This window comes from Opisthocomus hoazin, chromosome 2, assembly GCF_030867145.1.
Source record: "Opisthocomus hoazin isolate bOpiHoa1 chromosome 2, bOpiHoa1.hap1, whole genome shotgun sequence".
NCBI lineage: Eukaryota > Metazoa > Chordata > Aves > Opisthocomiformes > Opisthocomidae > Opisthocomus > Opisthocomus hoazin.
The window spans coordinates 8,226,874-8,247,567 of NC_134415.1; the positions used below are offsets into that span (position 1 = coordinate 8,226,874).

Consider the following 20,694-nt stretch of genomic DNA (forward strand, 5'->3'; position numbering starts at 1 on the left):
CTCCGATTTCCTTTATGAGAAATCCTCTTTGCGCTGGAAACAAGTGCCTTGTTCTTGGAGCACCACAGAAGGGAAGATGGCCCTTTCCGGGAGGAAGGTCAGTAGCTTTACCTGCAGCGAAGCAAAATTACAGCTCTTGTTCACCAGCAGCCGGGAGCTCAGCAGCAGCAAATCCACAACTGGAACAGCTCACTTCCACCCTTTCTTAATTTGCGCAGGTGAAAAGAAACACGGTGCTACGCACAGCTGATGCAGCGGCACCACGGCAGCTGATGCCGTCACAGCCATCAGCAGCACGGCGCTTCCGACGACCTGCGCTTCGCTTATGGCTGAAACCAGTCCTAAATCACGGCCTCCTTACAGCCGTGGGCCGTGCGTGCTAGCTGCTCCCGTGCCAGCCGGCCGCTGCTGCAGCAACAGCAAATTCCCACTCCAGAGCACGTCTTCAGGTCTTCACAGTTTGTAAGGTGTTCGCTTCATTGGGAGATTTGGGAGGGGGGGGAAAAAAATCTTAAGCCTTGTTAAAAGGATTCATCGTTCCCACCCATGAGCCAAGGCCCTCAAAGGCACAGGTATCAGAGCCTGCTCGGGCATACAAACTGGCTTCTGGGTTATCAAGCATGAGAACAGACTCGCACTTAAGGCTTCATCTAAACCTACGCTATCTAAAATATTGTTTGCATTTACCTTTGCAGCATCAAGAAAACTAAAAAGGGTTCAAGTAATACATGTGTCTATGATGTTTATCAAATCAATGACCATTTGTAGATGTCATCAGACCATCACCAAGTCTTCATCAAAATCAGAAGAAGGTTTGCCCAAATGTACTTAGCTCAGCAGAGCGTTGCTGTAAGCCAAATTGTGAATTCAAGCTGTCATCATTACCCCAAAGAGTGTAGAAATTCACTCAGGTTTGCAGGAAGGCCACTTCCGTGTTGTGCTGTTTGGGTTTGTTTCTCAGAGCAGGGTGGAAAAGTTTGATTTACCTTACGACAACATTAAAAGCTGAACCAAAAGGATCTTACAGTGAAGCGACCACCACCAGCAAGGACAGCAGGTGAATACGCTAACGGTTCTGTCGGAGTAACCTACGAATTCTTACTTTTTAAGGGTTAGAAAGCAAAAGAAAAACTCCTCCAAAAAGCCTCACCATACTCATGAAGAATAGAACCTTCTGCAATTTCACGGTATTTTTATGAAGTATTTTAGGCACAGAATAACTTTGTCCCTCTAAAACAAATTAAAAGAGCAAACCAGCCACTGTCACCTGAAGATTATGGCTACGAAGTTTTACTTTTACCTTCTGCCACCTGAACTATTCATGCACAACAAAAAGACTAAACTACAGCTGTTCAAGAACCTTTTGTTCGTACCAGCCACTAAATTCGGTACTTGTCGCATTACAGAAAGATTCCATAACACCTCCAACCTTGGGAAGCTGTGTGTTAAAGGGGTTAAGGGGGAAATATCTCTTCCATGGCACACCATCTAACCAGGCTGGCTCAGTAAGAGCCATTTCTGCTCCCAGACTCAGGTATCTGACTGCTAGGTGACCACAAACTATCCACTCCACCTCCCCAGAATTCTGTGCGACGCAATTTCTTTACACGTTGAGATCTACGGTTTGGAAGAACCTCCCTTTACAGAAACAGCAGGCTGAAATGAGACAGAGACAGCTGGGAATGTCAGCTAAAGCGCTCTCACAGCATCTCACCGCTACTTGGACGATGCTACCACCTTACTATTAAGGTATCGACATTATTAGCACAAACTATCAGCTGGTCTGAAAGACAGACACCTCAAAGCACTCTCTTCCTTTCTCCTCCTCAAGTTAAAACAGGTCACCATGCCAAAAATAAAAAGCTACATTTTTAATTGTTTCTTCTGCCACCCAAGTCGTTATAGCACAGAACGAGAGAACAGCAGAAGCCAACCTGTTTTGACATCGAGAACATTCTATCCATGGAAAACCTGCTTTCAGAACTATGCTCCTGCTACTCGCCTGAGTCTGTGTATTATCCACCTCCTTTCCACTGGCAAAGGAAAACTTACCTAAATTCACGTTTACAGTACCACACCGTACCGAAATGTTACATCTTTCGAATTCCATTAGCTTTAGCTAGTTTAGCCTGGGGGTATTACCACCTTACCTTATCAGTGCAATTTTTTGCAAGGCAAATCCCAAAGTCTGTTAACAAGCACTTTCTATGGTCTTCAAGACTAGAGACTGAAATGTAAACAACTGCCTGCCTTGCAAAAACATTTCAAGATTTCCAAAAACACCACCTCTGCGCTCTTACAACCTGCCCTGGGTTCTATGCCAAACAGCTTTACTTCAGACACCTGCATTAACGGAGCTTTCGTGTTTGCCAGACACAGTTTTGACTTGCATCACTTCAGATGTTATTGTTCCTGGCAGAAGAGGATTTGTCATTCTGTCTGCAGCCAGTCATCTATTACCACTCTGATTTGCATCTCTTTCTAAGGTGACTGGTTACTGTTTAAATGATCACATTTCTGTGTTTTCTCAGGAAATGACCCAAGGTTTTGAACTTAACTAAAAGCACTGGAAGACCAGCCGTAACATTAAAAATAAATTTTAATGTTAAGTCATTTTTCGATCATTTGCTCTGACACCCAAATGTTCTGAAATTTAAAGTAGTACTATAGGGACACAAAAGTGCAGATAAATCTTTATTGCCATAACTTTGTTTTTTCAAAAATGAGCACTGGGTTTTTAATAGGTCGTAGTTTTATGTCTTTGTATGTACAACATTACAACTGCATATTTTAATAATAATGAAGTTAGTGATACTTTGATAACTCCACACAGTGTATTTATAAAATGAATTCTTATCAAAATACACTTTTCACTGGGATAATAAATAAAATCCTGCGAAACCCACCTACACAAAGTTAATTTTAACTCTGGTAGAACCCGATGTGGTACACAGTCCATTAACTACTATGTTTGCCCCTTTATCCCCCTACTGATGCTCATCTTCTGGGGTAAGAAAACTTTTTTCCCCCCCTGTTGTGGTGTGACCTCATTCAACATCATCTTCAGCCAAGCACTGTGCACTTACAATTCTCTGCAAGAAGGAGAAAAACTCATTCACAATTGCATAAAATTACAGTAGGCAACTGATTATCAAGCAATGTAATTTTACACTGAGCACTAAGCAGTGTAATTACTGAGCAAACTGATTAATGTTAAAAATAGTAATCTATTTCACAGAAGTTTTTGAAGTCAGTTCCCAGAAATTAAATACTGCGCAATGCCTAACAAAGCCAAAATCACATAAATAAAATCCTATCAGCCTCAACTGAGGACCTCTGTGCTGTTTTTGGCACTGTTCTCTAAGGAAACAGTTTTGCTCCATTGTTTCCGCAGACCTTTACGTTTTGGGTACCTGACACTTTTCAGTGTTTTTACTAACTATAGGGACCTTAAACTGAAGTGTAATCAGGCCTGAGCTATAAAGAGAGCTGACTGATGCACAGCACTGAGTCTCTGCTTTATGTGAGGTAACACCATTAGGGAGTACCCTCGCATTTCCAAGAACATAAAACATATTATTCTACAACAGACTCACCTGCCAGCATATTACCAACGTTACCTGCACAATACCCAGTCGGAAAAGGGAGGCCATTTTATACACAGAGTTATAGCTATGAACGCTTTTACCATCAGGCAAACCCCCAAGCTTCCAAAACTGTCTGGTGTTCTGGTGCTTGTTAACATTTTGTGTTTACAGCTGGCCCAGAAGCAACAGGCTAGCAAATGCAACAGATTAATTCTAATGGACCTTTATAGCACTTACAGACACTTGTGAAAAACAAACAAACAAAACCTCAAGACCCAGTACAAGAAAGTTACCAGTTTTCTGATTCCCCCAACTGGTATTTGGGAAACAGTGGATCTGCTTACAGTATCAGAGCTGTGGTCAGATGTCTCTACTTCAGAAGAGCTTAGCATACCCTACGCATGAGAGAACTTTCTTATTTCTATTTCACCCTGTTTGCTATTAACACTACATGATATTTTTCATATACACTTTTTAGTATTTCAGGTAAAAAAAGCTTCTTTTAATCTAACTGAACACATACAATTACATACTACAAAAACCAATACTCGAGACTGATGTAGCAGATAAGAGAAGTAGTTTTGGTTTGAAAATCACTGAACATCAGGAAACATTTCACATACCTGGCTTATTGTAGGGAGCTTAGTTAGAAGCATTTGAAACACTGGTGGTGGAAGAGTCTGCTGAAGAACTTGTAGTAGCTGCTGCGGCTGTCCACACACAGCAATGGCATTGGTCAAGTGATCAACACCTTTCTCATATTCACCTGTATGACAAATCATAATGTTTTGAAATCAACCCTCTTCCACACTGTATTTACATAAAACATCCATCAACAGTGGGTTAAATTACTGAGAATCAATCCACACTTTTCCTTCCTCCTCCCTTGCCAGACCTTCTCAGGAAAGGTTAGAAACAAGTAAACGTATTTTCCTAGGTGAACTTCACTGCCCAAAAGATCTTAGTACATAAAAGTCACCTTCTAGCAAAGGTAATAACGAAAAACTATTTTAAAACTTACCCTTCGAAAAAAAAAAAAATGCTATTACCTTGAGCTAGTAGCTCCTCGCCAAGCTGAATCTCCTCAAGGAAAAACTTCTGAACGGCTTCAGCATCTTTCAGATCAGGCAGCTGTAACACATACAGTAAAACTGAAGTTGGCCCTTAAACATCAGCTTATAAACAAGTTAGCAGAAACCATTCTCAGCTGAAATGAAATACACACACAACCATACTTTTACACTGAAACGGGGGGAAAAAAAAGTATATATCAAGTGTCACCACTAAGTTAAACACATACCGGATGTTTTTGAAAATCAGACTCGGGTCTCTTATTGCATCACACATCTGTACCGAGACAGAGCCTGAAATACCCCTACTCAGTTCATTAAGTACACATTTTTGTAGCAAATATAAATTCTAAGGTGTGTTATGTTTTTCACAACTATATTGCTTACAATTGGTTAAGATAAATCTGTCTTTTCTTCCAGGATCCACTGGCGATAAGGAAAGAGAAATCAAACACTTCTAGCAAAAAAATAAGAAGTTCAGTTATAGGTGTATCCCATCAACAACTTCTAAGTCTGAAAAGTCCTTGTACATACTACAAAGAGGAAAACACCATCAAGTCACACAGTAAATGTTGTACTTTCTAGTTAGCACAAGGCATCTGACACAAAAAAAGGAACAATCATTTCATTTACTTATTTGTCAGCATTAAAAAACCTGAAGACTGCATATTTGCAGAAGTGTTTGTAACGCTGGAATCAAAACAGATCTTTAAACAAATCTGACAAATACTACAAATGAAACATCTTTCAAAACAGCGCTGCATTATTGAACACAGTATTACCTTGGAAAGCCCTGCTCTCTCTTTGGCAAGCTTCTGTTTCTTCCTTCCTGTAAGAATAAACATATCTTAAATTTTTAATTGGCAATTAAAAAAAGCCTTCAGATTACAGTTCGAAACCGTGAACAAATCAGAGGTTTATTTCAGAAGAAGAAACCGCTAATATTCCAAATGTTGAAAACCGAACGCAAGACTGCAACCCGCTCTCTGCAGCAGAGTCCCCTTCAGAGGTCTAACGAGGGCCGGCAGCAGCGCACCAACCCAAAACCACAGTTCCTCTCCTGCCGCCCATGGCAACGCCGGCTGCGCGGGGCCTGCAGCAGAGCACACCTCCTGTGCTACAGGCGTGAGGGAGGAAAGAGAACTAAGAGCAATACGGGATTTCCCTACTTGATTTCTAACAACGACAAGCCACAGAAGAAACGCCTACCATCAAGGCTATCTAATCTTGAACTACACGGTGCACCACCAACAGGAACTTTAGCAGGTCACGGTACGTAAGTGCACTTCCCCGGCTGCTTTACAGCAAAGACTTGGGAACTGGTTAAACAGGGGGCAGTATCTCATCGTCCCACAGCTAGAGTGATACTAAAGCACACATTTCTGAAATCTGAGGAAAGCAAACATTTCGAGATGGAACACACATTTACAGATTTAATTGCCCAACCTAAAGGCATAAAGCTGGTCTGCAACATGAAGTTGCATCACTCCACCAAAACTAGTATAATTAAACTGACATACAGCTTGCTTTTAATGCATTTAGGCAGGTAGAAAGATATTTCGTCGTAGCAGCTACTCATACAAGAAAAAATTACGATAGCAATACTGGTGATTTCCTTAGAATAATCATTTTTTTGTAAGTCATCAGTTCATCAACTGAAATAGTTACAGCAATATAACTTTTTGTCCCAGACAGCAAGCGGCTGCCTAGTGCTTAGTTGCTGGCTGCCAGGTTAAACTATGACACTTTTAAATACAGCCTATGGTTAAACAACTGTACTCCTACTATTTGTCTTTGGTGCCTGCTTGGTGAACATTTACGTTGACAAAGAACAACTGCCACAGACCCCTGATTTTTCTTCTGAGATAATTTTACAAGATGCAAATACTTCCAAATATGACTCGCAGTTTTAATGGCAGCGAGTTAAAAATTTGCGACTGTCCACATAGTGAAGACATTCAGGAATATTATTTCCTAGCAGTGATGATGTAACACATGAAATTTATGGACAAGATCAAATGTTCTTTATATAAAGGGAGTTCACATTCTAACTACATGGATGACCCTTCTATCACGCCTCAATAACCCTTAGCACCTGAATTTCTAGAACTTACTGACCTGTGTACATTATTTTACAGTATCATAGACAGAAAAATGTATCATAGAGAAGTGTAGGTATAATTTTATCATTGTGGTTGTTTTCAGTATTAAAGAAAAACTTCTTTTGAAAGTTGATGCCTTCAATTAGCTCACTCCAAGTTTTCTGAAGCATTCTTTGCACAAAACTTTGAACTGCACTACTATGCAAACCAGTTTTGCTAATACATAAATTCTGAAAGATGAAATAAAAATGACAAAAAAAAAAAGTAGCATGTGAAATGTTTCACTATCAAAACCAACCACGTTGCAAATGTAGTGCATTCCGTGAAAACATCAATTAAAAGTACAAACAGTAATATTTGTACATCCTTTTGAGGAGAAAATCGTGTTTTCTTGGCGTGACTATGACATCTTCTAACATATTACAACAGATACCAGTCACCACGTTAAGCATTCAGAGCTGAAAAAGATATGCTGGTGGCTGTAACTATTTAATAGAAGTTTTTAACCACTGATCACACACATAAGAAATCATAAACTTTAACCTGAAAAGAGTAAAGAAATGTGAAGAATCACCAAGATCTTAAAACTGAACACTGATCTACAGAATCTTTCAAGTCTGATTACTATGCAATTTTTCTCCTCTTGTTAATAGGTTTTTACAGGTCTCTCTCCAAGTCCATTAGCTAAAACAATTACCAAAAAAAAAAAAAAGCTCTAAAGGATATTTAGGAATTCTTCACATAGTGGTTGGTAGCACTAGTTTTAAAACATCTTTGCAATAACAGTCAAAAGTTACATTTGTAATATGACAGGGGAAAAATCGATAGCTTTGAGAAAAAGACCCATACCCCCTAAAAAAACTCAAATTTTTGTTTTCCCTCAGGGACCTCCAAGAAAATGAAAAACTTCCCTCTTTGCTAAAAACATTATCACATTTTAAAAAGAGGAAGGGCAACCTTGCACAGAAGGAATCTTAGTTAATACAGAAATGCACGTATGCTCATCCAAACCAGAAAACTGAGGTGTAGCTCTCAAACTGCACGTGACTCGCAGGTTCTTCAGGCTCAGGTCTGGTACACAGGGAGCCAGTTTCAAACATGAACCAAGGCATAACCTGAGGCGCTGGCACGGGTTGCAAAAATCCTCAAGCTGCCCCAGCAGCTTCAAAACCAGATGCACAAAGGAGCAGAAGGACCAAAGGGTCGTTCGCATCTGCAGCTCCCACCCATGTCCAGGCAGAAGGCACTCAGAGGCAACAGGCAGCACGGCCAGAAATCCCGGTTGACTCCGAAGGAGGAGATCAGTGTCTACACTCACACACAGAACAGTTCTGTTTTACAAGTTTGACAACACGAATAGTAAACACACCTAAAATCTTACCATCTTAAGCAGATCCAAATAGCTTTGCTATCTTTTGGTCCCAAGATTAAACATGGACATGCCCCCAAACTAGCACCACGAAAACCTAAACCACCACCAAACCTGCTAAATAAATAAGAGTAATACATCTGGAAAACCAAAGTCCAGCAGTTCTTCAACCCTCCCAGGAAATCACAATTTTTTTTCTGGAAACCTGAATCTGATCACCTCCTTTTTAGGATGGACCTTTGTAATGTAACCTTTGGTCCTAACACAGCCCAAAGAGATGTACAGTATGACTGGGATGGCCAAAAAAAAATTGGTTCTTCATAAGTCAGCATGTGCTTGACCAAATACAACAAGCAATCCACCAATGTGTAGGTTCTCCTGTCACGTAGAATCTCCTGTCCTTCCCAAATTTTCGTGACGTTGCATCATAGAGGCTGAAAAACAACCTTGTCTTAGGAATGTTACCGGAAAAGATCCACTATAAAGGTGGCTTCTCCAATTTTTTCATCAAATACCCTTACTATTGCCGAGAAACAGTGTCTCTTCATCTAAAGCACCACAACTGGCTGCTGCATTGGACCTTGTTTGGTCAAATATTTGACAGCGCAAGCCTTACTACCCAACAGCAAAACCGCTGTAACAACCAGATCACTGGCACCGCTACAGAGGCATTCATACTGCAGAATCAGCTACAGTACTAAAATATAAAAACAAATTCCTTAATATTACCTAAAGCCTTACAAGAAAAGGAGCGGCCCAGCGTTATCACATCCAAGGATCATAAATCAGACAGTGACGTCCTCCAAATGACAACAGTCATCCCCTCATCAAACCACACTGGTTTTTCATTTTAAAGAAAATGTTAATGCTTAATCAGAGCCAAGTCTAAGGTTTACTGAGAACATTACGGCATACAAGCTCAGAAAATGAAAACAATGGGATGCAAAAATCACTTCCAGTGCTTCTGCAAAAAATCTTACGTAATCCAGTATTTTCTCTACTACTTATTTAACACCATAAAAAGAACATGGCTGACTGCACTGCCAACAATGGAGCTTGCTGGTGCAAGCCGAGCACACACCAGTTTACTACGTTAAGAATTCCCAATGAATGACTTGCACTGAAGGGCAAAAAGCACTTGGAAGACACACAAAAAGTAAGTGTCCAAGATCCTATGCACCTGAGCAAGGGCCTGAAATGTTCAAAATACATAATTTGCTGTGGAAGAGCTTACAGGAAGCGGAATTAATACGCTGCTAAGTGCCAGCACTGGTCACACAAGTTCAATCCACTAAGGCAGAATCAAAGCGTTCAAGTTACGTTTGAACATCACAAGATGAATACTTATTTTTAACCCATTAGTTACTGACTCGTCCATCCATGAAACCACTCACTACGTTATGTTTACTTGTTGGGAAAGTTTCCCTTAATGGCAATTTCTTATCTTCGTATTAGTTACCAAAGGAATACTATATGTATTCCCCTGACAGAAACAACCCAGCACAACAAACATCAGCTTATTTCTCGGGATTCGTTCGAGTACCTTGAGTATGCTTACAGCATTCAAAACCATCAGTAATTACCCAGACATTTAAATCAATGTTGAAGACGTGAAATAATGGAGAGCCACGGGAGGAGAGCTCTACATTTTGGATTAATCAACAGTTTTCTCTGGCATTCATTCTTATCCTGGAAGCTAATAAACAGAGCTGCCAGGAGGGTTAAGAATGCAGCAGCCGAAATACCCACGGGCTCTTGCCCTGCCACAGCAACAACCTGACCGTGAGGGATCGCGCTGCTTTGTCGGAACGTCTTCCAGAAAAAAAAAAATTAAGAATAAAAAAAAAATAAACATCACCGCATAAACGCGGCTGCGGTAACAGCACGGCCGACGTGCAAAGACACGGGGGAGGGGAGCCACCACCGAGGCGGGCTCCCGCTGCGGAAACCGCCAGCCGCCCGGTAAGCAGAGAGCGGGCTCCGGCTTTCGGTAGGGGCGCGGCGGGAGGCACGGGAACGAAGGGGCTCGGGGCCTGCCCTGCACAAGCCCGCCCCAGCCCCAGGCCCGGGTCCAGCCCCAGGCCCGGCTCCAGGCCCAGCTCCAGCCCCAGGCCGCTCCCGCGCAGGCGCCACGTGCCGCTCCCCCCCCCCCCCCCCCCCCCCGCGCGCGGGAGCCGTTGGAGGCCTCCGTGAGGAGAAGGGGGGGGAAGAGGGAGGGGGGTGCGTCCCGCCGGACACTCACGCTCCCGCAGCCGGTTCTTGAAATTGGGGTCGCTCCGCCTCTTGCGGTCGAAGTAGATGCAGTAGCCGATGAAGAGGGCCCCGCAAAGCCCCGCCGCGATGGCGCTGGTCCTGCCCACCATCATGGTGCCCGGCGCCCAGGGGAAGCTCCCGCCGCCGCCGCCGCCGCCCGCCGCGCGGCCGGCGCCGAGCTCCGCAGGCACCTTGGGGCGAGCGGGCGGGCGGGAAGGACCCCGCCTCGCTTCCGCTGGCGTCATCAGCCTGCGGCGGCAGGGGGCGCCTCCTCCGCTGCCTGCGGGGAGCCCGCCGGCCCGCGGCGCGCATGCGCGGGCGGGCCCGTTCCCGCTGAGGGGAACACGCAGCGGGCAGAGTAGGCCTCACGCCGGCCTGGCCTCCCGCCGCCCAAAAAAACCCAGAATAACCCCAAAAAACCCACCCTAGGCAGCGCTCTGCGTCGCCTCACAGCCGCTGCCTGCAGCTCCACGCAACCCCCCCGAGGCCTGCAGCCCGCCGGGGCTCGTCCTGTCAGCGGGGCACAGGCGGGGGCCTCGTAGGGCCCCCGCGGAGAAGCCAAAACCCCCAGACCCACAGAATGTTAGGGGTTGAAAGGGACCTCTGTGGGTCATCTAGTCGAGAGCTGCGCCAGTAACCAGGATTTAGGGCAGGAACGCTCGGGTACACCTCAGCCTTTATAAGAATAATGAACGCTTGCGTACATCCGTTTTTAATCACAAGACGGTCTGTTTTTCCCCGCTTTATCTCTAGGAATAGTCTTTGGTCTTCTTGGTTTCGCGCTCTTCTTGAGCGGGTTTGCTTTGTCGCCGACGAAGGAATCGGCGGAGTCCTTCTGGTTTCTTAACGCGGCATCGGCCCTGGCCTTCGGAGCACGCCGTGGGCCCGGACTGCTCTGCGGCGCCTTCCACTTCTCCCCGCAGCGCTTCACTCGTATCTTTCTTCCTGTCAGAACGCTCTCATTGAGCTTCAGAGCGAGATGCACGGCATCCGTACTCTGCAAGAAGGGACACTCGGCTTAAACGCAGCGTGACGCCCAGCTGATTGCTCCCCAACAAATAGTTGCCTCTCTAATTTTTCTAAGCGAGATTTTACAACAGTGCTCACGCTGTTCTGCTTACCGAATGACACGCCACCTCTGCTCTGCTCGGGAACGCCCACACAGCCCATGCATCGAGGCACAGAGCGGAGACACGCAAAAGACAGAGGCAGAGAGATGGAACTGGGGAAAAAAGGTACTGGGCTGCAGGAGGGAAGTTTATTTAGGAAGGTGAGGCTGGGAGACTGCCAGGAGAGAGCAAGCCATACCGAACCCAAAACGGAGAGCCAGTCAGCAAACCAGCTCCAGGAAAGGATTCAACTCATAGTTAGACATGTAGGAAATGGGAGAACATTGCCCTTATACCAAGGGAACTCCTCTGTCCCTCCTCTAAGTCTTACCCTTAAAGTTCATTTCTTTCGCCCCAACATTTTACAAATTCTTTGTACACAACCGAAAATCTTTGTATCCAATTCCACAGAACCGGTCTTCCAGTAACATACAGAACAACGCTACCATTTAATTTCATACACAAATCCCCAAAAAATGACTAAAAAAGAGAAGAAACTAATTTTAAAAGGCCACAAAGGCCAATCCCAATTCAGATTCAGAAGACCTCCCAGCGTCCCGCAGCACGCCACCCCTACGTACCTCGAAGAGCACGTAGCCGAAGCCTTTGCCCAAGCCGGTCCTTCTGTCCCTCACAACGCGCACTGCTACCACGCCTCCGCAGACAGAGAAGTGTTCCCGCACAGCATTGTCGCTGATGTCTGCAGGCAAGCGCAACGGAACAGATGCCTCTTCAGTCAGACACACGGCTTTAGAAGCCTGGCCCAAATCCAAGTATTTACCAGTTCAGGTACACAAACATATACATTTAAATATATACATAAATATATACAGGTACACAAATATCAGTGGTCCAGAAGAACCTCAGCAAGTTAACAATGCAGACTTTACAAAGGCCTATTTACTTTGACAGTTACCGATTCTCTAGCTTTCAGTACAACATAAATCACGCGGAAGAATGAAGGCAAAGACCGAAATAAATTTTTCAAATAAGTTCATTTATGGTTTGAACGTTATAGAAATTAAGATAGGTGCTACATTTTTGTAGCTCCTTCTTCTGCCAAAATCTCTTTCTAGGAACTAATGCCGATGATAATGAGCTCGAGCTGGCAGCTCTTGAAGCCTACTGCTTGCTGACCGAGCCGTGAATTTTAGCTGAATGGGGGAGAAGGGATTGGTAATGGCTGGATGTGTGAGGCTTTCTCAGCCTCGTGCCTATGCGAACAGACAAGTTTCATGTACCCACACAAATATACAGGTTACTCTCTTTTCCATAGGTACGCTTCGTACTAGGATAAATCCCTTTACACAGATATAATCGTATCTCTGCTGGGGCGGTGGAGGGCTGAATTTAACCGTACAGGTTTAATTACAGCAACGGGGCTTAGATGTGCTGAGAAAGGTTCGAGCTGCTGCACTCGTTTCCAGAGCACTGCGAACGTCCAAACTTTTTTTCTGCAGGACGCAGAGAGGAACCTGCAGTACCGACACACGCTCTGCACAACGGGCACCAGTAATGTCACCACAGTAAGATTTGTCACCTACCCAGCTTTTCAGACAGGCCAAGTACAGGCTGAAGTCGAAAGCCCGTCTGTTTCGGCATGACTGCCAGCAGTACCGACGTGACGCTGGCTCGGCGCCAGGCCACAGGCACAGGGCACGCCTTCATCCCCTGTATCTACACAGCCCCGCCAGCGACGCTCACCCCCAGCACCCCGACTCCACTAATACCCTCGTACGGGCCGCACCTGATGGCAATCCCTTCATCCACTCTCCAGCCTACGCAGAAGCAGCTGAATATTCGTCAAGCCCCTCCACACGGGTAACTGTGGCTCCCAGACAGCACGACAGGGAGCAGCCGTCACTGTCACCACTTGCAAGTAGTTCACAAACGGGTACCAGTACAGGCTCAGCAGTTCACAAAGCTACACCCTATGCAGTTCAGTTGCATTTGTTTAAAAAATGTCAAGCGACAACAAGAACTGAAAGTGCTTGTAGTTCTAGCTACAATAAAGAAAACAATTAACCTGCAGAACTTGTCGGAAACTTACAACCCCTTTGGGTGCTTCAGTTTAAAGAAAAAGTTTTTTAAAAATTAATTCCAGCAAAAGATACTTAGCTACCTAAACACGCTATCCTAAATATCAATAAATAAAAAACCCTCATGTCAACTATTCCATAAATGTTAAGCAACCATGCATCACAATCTATTTTAGACTTACCATATGAGAGATTTCCCAAGAATACAGATCGTTTGTTGTCATGCTAAAGAAAACAAGACACACAAGACAGTACGTTATTATAGCATAAAAAAAACCCAAAACAAAACAGAAAAGGGGTTTTCTAGTCACTCATTTTACTTACCAAACTGCTTCTTGATGCAATGTCAACTCTGATGTGAAATCCACTAGAGATTTCTGTTCCATTTCTTTTGCAGCCAAAAGCAGAAAATTTTAAAAATGAAATGAGTAAGCGTTACTTGATCTACGATGCCATGGCACAGCATTATTCCAAAAGCAACTTTAAGTTTGAAAAAAACATTTTATTCTGATTCAAGCAAAAGGGAGGAGGCAGTTCAACAGGGAATGAGCAACAAAACCCAGACTTACTCGTTCAAAGCCTTAATGGCGTCGCATTCTTCCTTAAATACAACATAAGCATTAACGAACTTCGCATTAGGGTGCACCTTATGCCTGGAACATGAAAAAGACGCGCATTGTTTCAGTAATTCAGACAGCGTGCAGCGCGTGAGCCCTTCCTGTTAAACGTATTTGTGCTTCCTCTGGCTGCGTGCGCAGTAACAAGTTCATTTTTGTTACAGGTCAAGCTAGCCCCTTGCGCTCAAGGGAGTCTCACTGCACATCTTGCACAGCCTGGATATGCACCCTGCTCAGGCTTCCTCAGCTCATAAATACATCCAAAGGAATTAGAGACTATTAGCATCTTCCTCCCTCCTAAAATGTAAGAAAAACAACCTAAGATAACGAATTACTAGTACACCAGGCACATAACTCTTTTTCAATTTTCAAGAGAACTTGCATACACACAAAGGTGATTACAGAAGTCAAAGAAACACAAAATTAAGAAACGAATATAGTCACACATGTAACAACCAACACTTAAAAATTACGTTTGCCTTGAAAAATAAAGGATGAAATTCACAAGAGGAACCTACTTTATTGCTGCTAACTTCTTGGACGAAGTATCTTCTGCCGGAACCTTTAAGATACAAAGAGCTTTGGTTAAGTGGGCCTAGTGCCAATTTACCTCAAATATTTGCTCTTGAAGACAAAGAGGAATTCAAACAGGTACCATTCCCACCCACAGCCATGTAGCCAGTACAGTGAGCAGATGAGGGAAGCGGCTGTTCCTAGAGATGATCTAGAAATGCCTGAGAATTAGACAGCTTGCTTTGCTTCATCCACTGCGTTTCTTGAGTTCCAGGACTGCTATCTTCAACTTACAGAGCACAGTGATTTACAATCAATGTGTCTTTGCTACTATGATTCAAAACCAGGTAATACCTTAGCTAAACGAGCAACAATAAAGGCATTTTTCTTGCGGAGAAAACGCAGCTCTGATACTATCAACTGCTGCTACAGGAAGAGTAAAATGAGACGAAAGGAAAGATGCATCTGCAGTGAAATCTCCAAGGCTCCTTCTAATGGCAAAAACCACACACCCACAGCCACTTCTGAACTACTGAATATACAAAGCCCTATGAATACCACCCTTTAAGACCAAAAAATACTGCTGTTGTATAACATGAGAGGAAGTAACGTACCAAGGACCGGAACCGAATGGATTTTATTGGTCCATACTCTTTAAAAAGAGATTTCAGTGCCTAAACAAAAGATATTACAAATATTCAACACATTTTTGCATCCCAGTAATGAGAATTATTGTTGAGTATTTATTAGTAAGATTCTGTTTTTTCACATTTTTTTCATTTTCCTTATACAAGGTCTGTTAAAGGGCTACTAAAAATACACAAGTAATTTGTAACTGTTTCTGTCCTTCTTGTGGCCGCTTCTCATGCTACAAATTGCCCAAACTGAATTTTTACCCCTTACTATGGAAAGAAGCGTAAGTTTAGCATATTTTATGCAACCATCTGAAGTATTATTTGCATTCAAAATTAGAGGCGGACTGACTTTGTAATTGTGGTTCTCATTGATTAAATCATTTTTCATTGAAAAAGAAACCAACCAGTTCTACTGCACAGCGAGCAACGGCATCCACTGCTGTAAAGAGCCCAACTCCAGTAAAACCAAAGAGGCTGCCTCTGACGGTTTCTGATAACGAGCATTATTTCCTACCCTCCCAAAAAGTAATTTTAGTCACAAATACGTGCGACTTCTCAGCTGGAAGCATCCCCATCTTTTCATTCCTTTAGTTGATGGAACCCACTCACATACCTGAATGGTGCAGCTGACCGGCAGGTTTCCAACAAACACCGTTCTCCTGTTCACCGTTTCGTCATCCACCCTCTTCTCCTTTTGCCTTTTTACAGTAGTGCCAGTATCTGAATCAACAACGCTTTTGGTGATGGCATGAGACCCCCTTTTTTTTTTATTTCCTTTGTTTTGAATCAGTTTTTGCTCCTCCTCTTCATCTGCCCGCTCCAAAGCGCTCTCTCTTACCACAAAAAGACAAGCAAATTATGGGAAAAAACCACAGTTTCTGAGGTCAGAGAACCAAAGCCTCCAAGATAAACTTCCAACTTATATTTTAAATTATGATGTTCAACGTAAAATTTCAAACTTGATATCACTTATTACGCATTAAACATATCTGCCTATTCTGTAACATGGAAAACTATTTGCTGTCCTCAGGACACCACATTTACTATTGAGTAGGAGTAATACAGAAAGAATTCAGAATAATTTGATATCCTCTAAAATTGAAGGGGGCGGGAAATCATCTTTGCGTGCTAGAACTAGGCATCACCCCATGCCACAGAGAACAACTCCCCCAGTGCTACAGCCTGCGACCCGCCGGCTCGCCAACCCACTGGGCACCTGCGCTTCACGGACCCGCGGCTTCAAGAGGTTGGACGTATCGACTGCTTCCTGGGGCAAACTACGGAAAATTTTTGCAATCCTCTTAAAAAGCAATATTGCATTCAGTTTTGGGCCCCTCACTACAAGAAGGACATTGAGGGGCCGGAGCGTGTCCAGAGAAGGGCAGCGAGGCTGGGGAGGGGTCTGGAGAACAAGTCTGGTGAGGAGCGGCTGAGGGAACTGGGGCTGTTCAGTCTGGAGAAGGGGAGGCTGAGGGGGGACCTTATTGCTCTCTACAGCTCCCTGAAAGGAGGGTGTGGTGAGGTGGGGGTTGGTCTCTTCTCCCAGGTAAATAGCGACAGGAGGAGAGGTAATGGCCTCAAGGTGTGTCAGGGGAGGTTTAGATGGGACATTAGGAAAAATGTCTTTACTGAAAGAGTGGTCAGCCATTGGACCAGGCTGCCCAGGGCAGTGGTGGAGTCCCCATCCCTGGAGGGGTTCAAAAACCGTGCGGGTGGCACTTTGGGACATGGTTTAGCACGCATGGGGGTGTTGGGTGGATGGTTGGACTTGATGGTCTTAGAGGTCTTTTCCAACCTTAGTGATGATTTTGTCATTCTTAAACACAAGGTTCAATGTGAACAGTAGCACAGCACTTCTCTGTTTTCCCAAACTCGTGACGCTGTGACTGATCTAGATGCAGGGGTTTTTAATCTTACCTTAAACAGGTACCCACCTGTTCACCAGTCCTTTCTCTGCTTTTGAAAGCTCCGTCTTTCTGGCCTTCTTTGCTTTTACAGGCGGCTCTCGCGTGACAGATGCGCTCTGCTCTTCTGACGCTTTCTGCACTTCTTCTGTGCGCTTTCTTTTCTTATTTTCCTTTAAAAACAAAAACAAAACTCGGAACACAACGTCCCACAAACGCCCTACGGTTATTTTCTCTATTGCAATTCGCTCGCCGAAGGCCCCAGCCGCCAGAATCCCGCCCGCCCGTGTCCCGTCCCGGTGCCACCCCCAGCCCCGGCGGCTCAGCCACGCCGGGGACAGCCCCCAGCCCCGAGCCGCCCGCGGCCGCGACCGGGCCCCTCAGGCACGGACCGCAGGCGGGAGGGAGGGAGGGAGGGAGGGAGGGAGGCCGGGCGCGGCGCCGCACTCACCCCCGCCACGGCCACCAGCAGCGGCGGGGCGGCGGCGCTGAAGAGGCGGGCGAGCGGCGCGGCGGGCGGCCCGCCCGGGCAGAGGCTCTCCGCCACCTGCCCCACCGCGTAGCCCTCCGCCGCGCAGCCTCCCGCCGCCACCGGGCCCCGCCGCCCCGCGCCCCGCCGCCCGGGCCTCATGGCAGCCTGAGGGGAGCGGGCGCGCGGCGCGTCACTTCCGGCGCGCCCGAGCAGCGGCGATGGCGGCCGCCCGGCCTGTGCTGGGGGGAATGGCGTGGTGCGGGGCTTCGTGTGTTCCCCGGGGCCGCGGCTCCGCTCCGTCCTGCCGGGCTGCTCCTGCCCGAAACGACTTCAGGCTGCACCCTAGGATCCCATTGGCCTTCTTGGCAGCCAGGGCACACTGCTGGCTCATGGTCAACCTGTCATCCACCAGCACACCCAGGTCCCTCTCCTGTACTGGTCCATTGTGCTGTTCCTCCCCAGGTGCAGGACCCTGCCCTTGCCCTCGTCACGCAGGGCCCGCAGGCAGAAGGCATCCTTGTGAAGCAACTCACCTTGAGACAAACCCAGAAAGGGATCGGAAAACGCAAAGAGCACCCACAACGGAATGGTTTCTGCCACTTGTTGGTCTGAAATAGATTTGGTGCTCGTGACTGGGCTGGAGGAAGAGGACAGAGCCACAGGCAGTTGAGCAGCCATTGCCTGAGCAGCCTTACAAAGCTACCGGAGCACCGGAGATCAGCCCAAAGCATCACTGGGGCAGCCCGTTTCCTTCTGGATTGCTTCCTCTGTCCCCGGGATCCGCAGCAGTCTCTTAAAGCACATCAGGGTTTTCCTGATGAAAAGCCCCGGACGCCGGGCCCTTCCCGGGGCTGCAGCCCAGGGGCAGCAGGAGCGGGAAGCAGCCCTACCTCGGCCCCCAGCTTCGCTCTGTAGCCAGCGGAGGTACGAGCTGTGGCTCAGCGTGCTGCTGCAGCTACAGGACCCAGCTAGAAGAGACCCTTCCTTAGGTTAATTCCCAAACAGAGCATTTTCCAACCCAGGACACAGTGCAGCTGATGCATGAAGAAGTCTGATCTGTTACCAGCTCTCTGAAATTAGGCAGCTAATTGGGATTTCCTTTTAGACCTGCCTGTCCGGAATGTAATTTTAAATGCTAGATGATGTGGTAATAATTAGAAAGGCGTAGAAGATTGCCAGGCACTTAAAGGCTCAAGCAAATCCGAACCGCTCTTCTGTTGGAACATTTTATGCAGTTTTTGAATTGCCAGCATTAGCAGTTTTGTTGGCAGCAACGTCCAACTGAAGGCAAAACACGTAATCCAGCTACGGGTAAAGGTAAAGCGTGAGCCTTGACGCATGCACCAGGCGTCCCCCGGCTGCCTTCCGGCTGCCAGGAGAGGTAGGGACCCTCCTCGCTGGGGTCAGCCCAGGAGAACACATCAACACTCCTTGTACTGGCCTTCACGATCCACCTTCACACAACAGAGCAGTTTTGTGGGTGACAGCTGGGGCAGAACAGGCCGAGCCATCACAATACATCAACATCGCATTGCACAAGCGTTCAGCTGGCTGATTTCAGGGACTCGTAACGGCCAGACAAAAGGCATGGAGCCTCGGGGAACTCTGCCAGAGAGTGAGTTTGAGCCCTGTGGCGACAGGAAAATTTCACGGCATGATGGAAACTACACAGTGACAAGTACGTACAAGCATCGGTGGAGGCTGTACGTAAAGGCAGCCGGGAGCAGCACGGCCAGCCTTCAAGCCCGGCGTGCTTTCTCTCAGCATGAGCTGACAGTCTGCACTCTCAGCTATTCTCAACGTGAGACACACAAAACCCATTCCGTCACTCAGCTGAGGTGCAAAGGGTGAAGGACGGGGACCTGGTCTCACTTCGCCTCTCAGGTCGTGGTCCGAGCAGGCACGCCGCAGTACGGGCGTAGCCCAGCAGCCCCTGCTAGTGGAAAGGTTCCTCAGCTGTAAGCAGGGTGTGCAGGCCAAGCAGGGCATACACGCGCCTTTCAAGCTGCGTTACAACACGTAACCTGAAGAGCAGCTCGGATTTGACCCACTGGAACGCGGGATAAAATTGCCTGGCTAACAGATGGTCACAGGTGCCTCCCTGTGTAACCATTAGGACACCTGGAGAGCACCACAGAATCACAGAGTGGTTGGGGTTGGAAGGGACCTCTGTGGGTAACCCAGTCCAACCCCCCTGCCAAAGCAGGGTCACCCAGAGCAGGCTGCACAGGACCGCGTCCAGGTGGCTCTTGAATATCTCCAGAGAAGGAGACCACAGCCTCCCTGGGCAGCCTGTTCCAGGGCTCCATCACCCTCAGAGGGAAGAAGTTCTTCCTCATGTTCAGCTGGAACTTCCTCTGCTTCAGTTTGTGCCCGTTGCCCCTTGTGCTGTCGCTGGGCACCACTGAAAAGAGTTTGGCCCCATCCTCCTGACACCCACCCTTCAGATATTTGTAAGCGTTTATAAGGTCCCCTCTCAGCCTTCTCTAGGCTGAACAAGCCCAGCTCCCTCAGCCTCTCCTCATAGGAGAGATGCTCCAGCCCCCTCATCATCCTTGTAGCCCTCCGCTGGACTCTCTCCAGTAGCTCCTCATCTTTCTTGACCTGGGGAGCCCAGAACTGGACACAGGACTCCAGATGGGGCCTCACTAGGGCAGAGTAGAGGGGAAGGAGAATCTCCCTCGCCCTGCTGCCCACACTCCTCCTAATGCATCCCAGGATCCCATTGGCCTTCTTGGCAGCCAGGGCACACTACTGGCTCATGGTTAACCTGTCGCCCACCAGGACACCCAGGTCCCTCTCCACAGAGCTGCTCTCCAGCAGGTCAGCCCCAAGCCTGTACTGGTGCATGGGCTTGTTCCTCCCCAGGTGCAGGACCCTGCACTTGCCCTTGTTGAACCTCATCAGGTTCCTCTCTGCCCAACTCTCCAGCCTGTCCAGGTCTCGCTGAATGGCAGCACAGCCTTCTGGTGTATCCACCACTCCTCCCAGTTTGGTGTCATCAGCAAACTTGCTGAGGGTACA

General features: G+C 46.6%; 2 protein-coding genes and 1 non-coding gene across 4 annotated transcripts; all 3 read right to left on the bottom strand.

Annotated features, from left to right (window-relative positions):
• Positions 1–2,681: 2,681 nt before the first annotated feature.
• Positions 2,682–10,594, bottom strand: TOMM20 (translocase of outer mitochondrial membrane 20). The gene is made up of 5 exons (XM_075412300.1): positions 10,371–10,594; positions 5,440–5,486; positions 4,637–4,718; positions 4,211–4,353; positions 2,682–3,092 (listed from the first exon to the last, which is right to left on the bottom strand). Exons 1-5 carry the CDS (start codon positions 10,492–10,494, stop codon positions 3,048–3,050), a joined length of 441 nt encoding a protein of 146 aa, XP_075268415.1. The 5' UTR covers positions 10,495–10,594; the 3' UTR covers positions 2,682–3,047.
• Positions 9,722–9,861, bottom strand: LOC142360687 (small nucleolar RNA SNORA14). Its single transcript, XR_012763297.1, has one exon. It is a non-coding gene; the product is annotated as a small nucleolar RNA SNORA14 (small nucleolar RNA).
• Positions 10,595–11,070: 476 nt separating the features above from the next.
• On the bottom strand, positions 11,071–17,830 carry RBM34 (RNA binding motif protein 34). Of its 2 annotated transcripts, XM_075412311.1 has the most exons (11): positions 17,650–17,830; positions 17,229–17,371; positions 15,908–16,127; positions 15,274–15,333; positions 14,665–14,708; positions 14,099–14,182; positions 13,854–13,917; positions 13,712–13,754; positions 12,072–12,190; positions 11,503–11,603; positions 11,071–11,326 (listed from the first exon to the last, which is right to left on the bottom strand). In XM_075412311.1, exons 1-11 carry the CDS (start codon positions 17,827–17,829, stop codon positions 11,131–11,133), a joined length of 1,254 nt encoding a protein of 417 aa, XP_075268426.1. In that variant the 5' UTR covers position 17,830; the 3' UTR covers positions 11,071–11,130. The 2 variants fall into 2 exon arrangements, with proteins under 2 accessions (XP_075268426.1, XP_075268435.1); XM_075412320.1 differs by lacking the exon at positions 11,503–11,603 and having other exon boundaries at positions 11,071–11,378.
• Between the last annotated feature and the right edge of the window lie 2,864 nt (positions 17,831–20,694).

Excerpts from the sequence above, each read along its gene's own strand:
- TOMM20 (XM_075412300.1), bottom strand. The coding sequence starts at position 10,494 with ATGATGGTGGGCAGGACCAGCGCCATCGCGGCGGGGCTTTGCGGGGCC. Across the intron at positions 4,719-5,439 it reads AGAGAGCAGGGCTTTCCAAG|CTGCCTGATCTGAAAGATGC; the intron begins GTAATACTGTGT and ends TATGTGTTACAG. Across the intron at positions 3,093-4,210 it reads AGCTCCCTACAATAAGCCAG|AGAATTGTAAGTGCACAGTG; the intron begins GTATGTGAAATG and ends TCCTTCTTGCAG.
- RBM34 (XM_075412311.1), bottom strand. The coding sequence starts at position 17,829 with ATGAGGCCCGGGCGGCGGGGCGCGGGGCGGCGGGGCCCGGTGGCGGCG. Across the intron at positions 16,128-17,228 it reads GAGAAAGGACTGGTGAACAG|AGAGAGCGCTTTGGAGCGGG; the intron begins GTGGGTACCTGT and ends TTTTGTGGTAAG. Across the intron at positions 13,918-14,098 it reads GCCATTAAGGCTTTGAACGA|AAATGGAACAGAAATCTCTA; the intron begins GTAAGTCTGGGT and ends TGGCTGCAAAAG.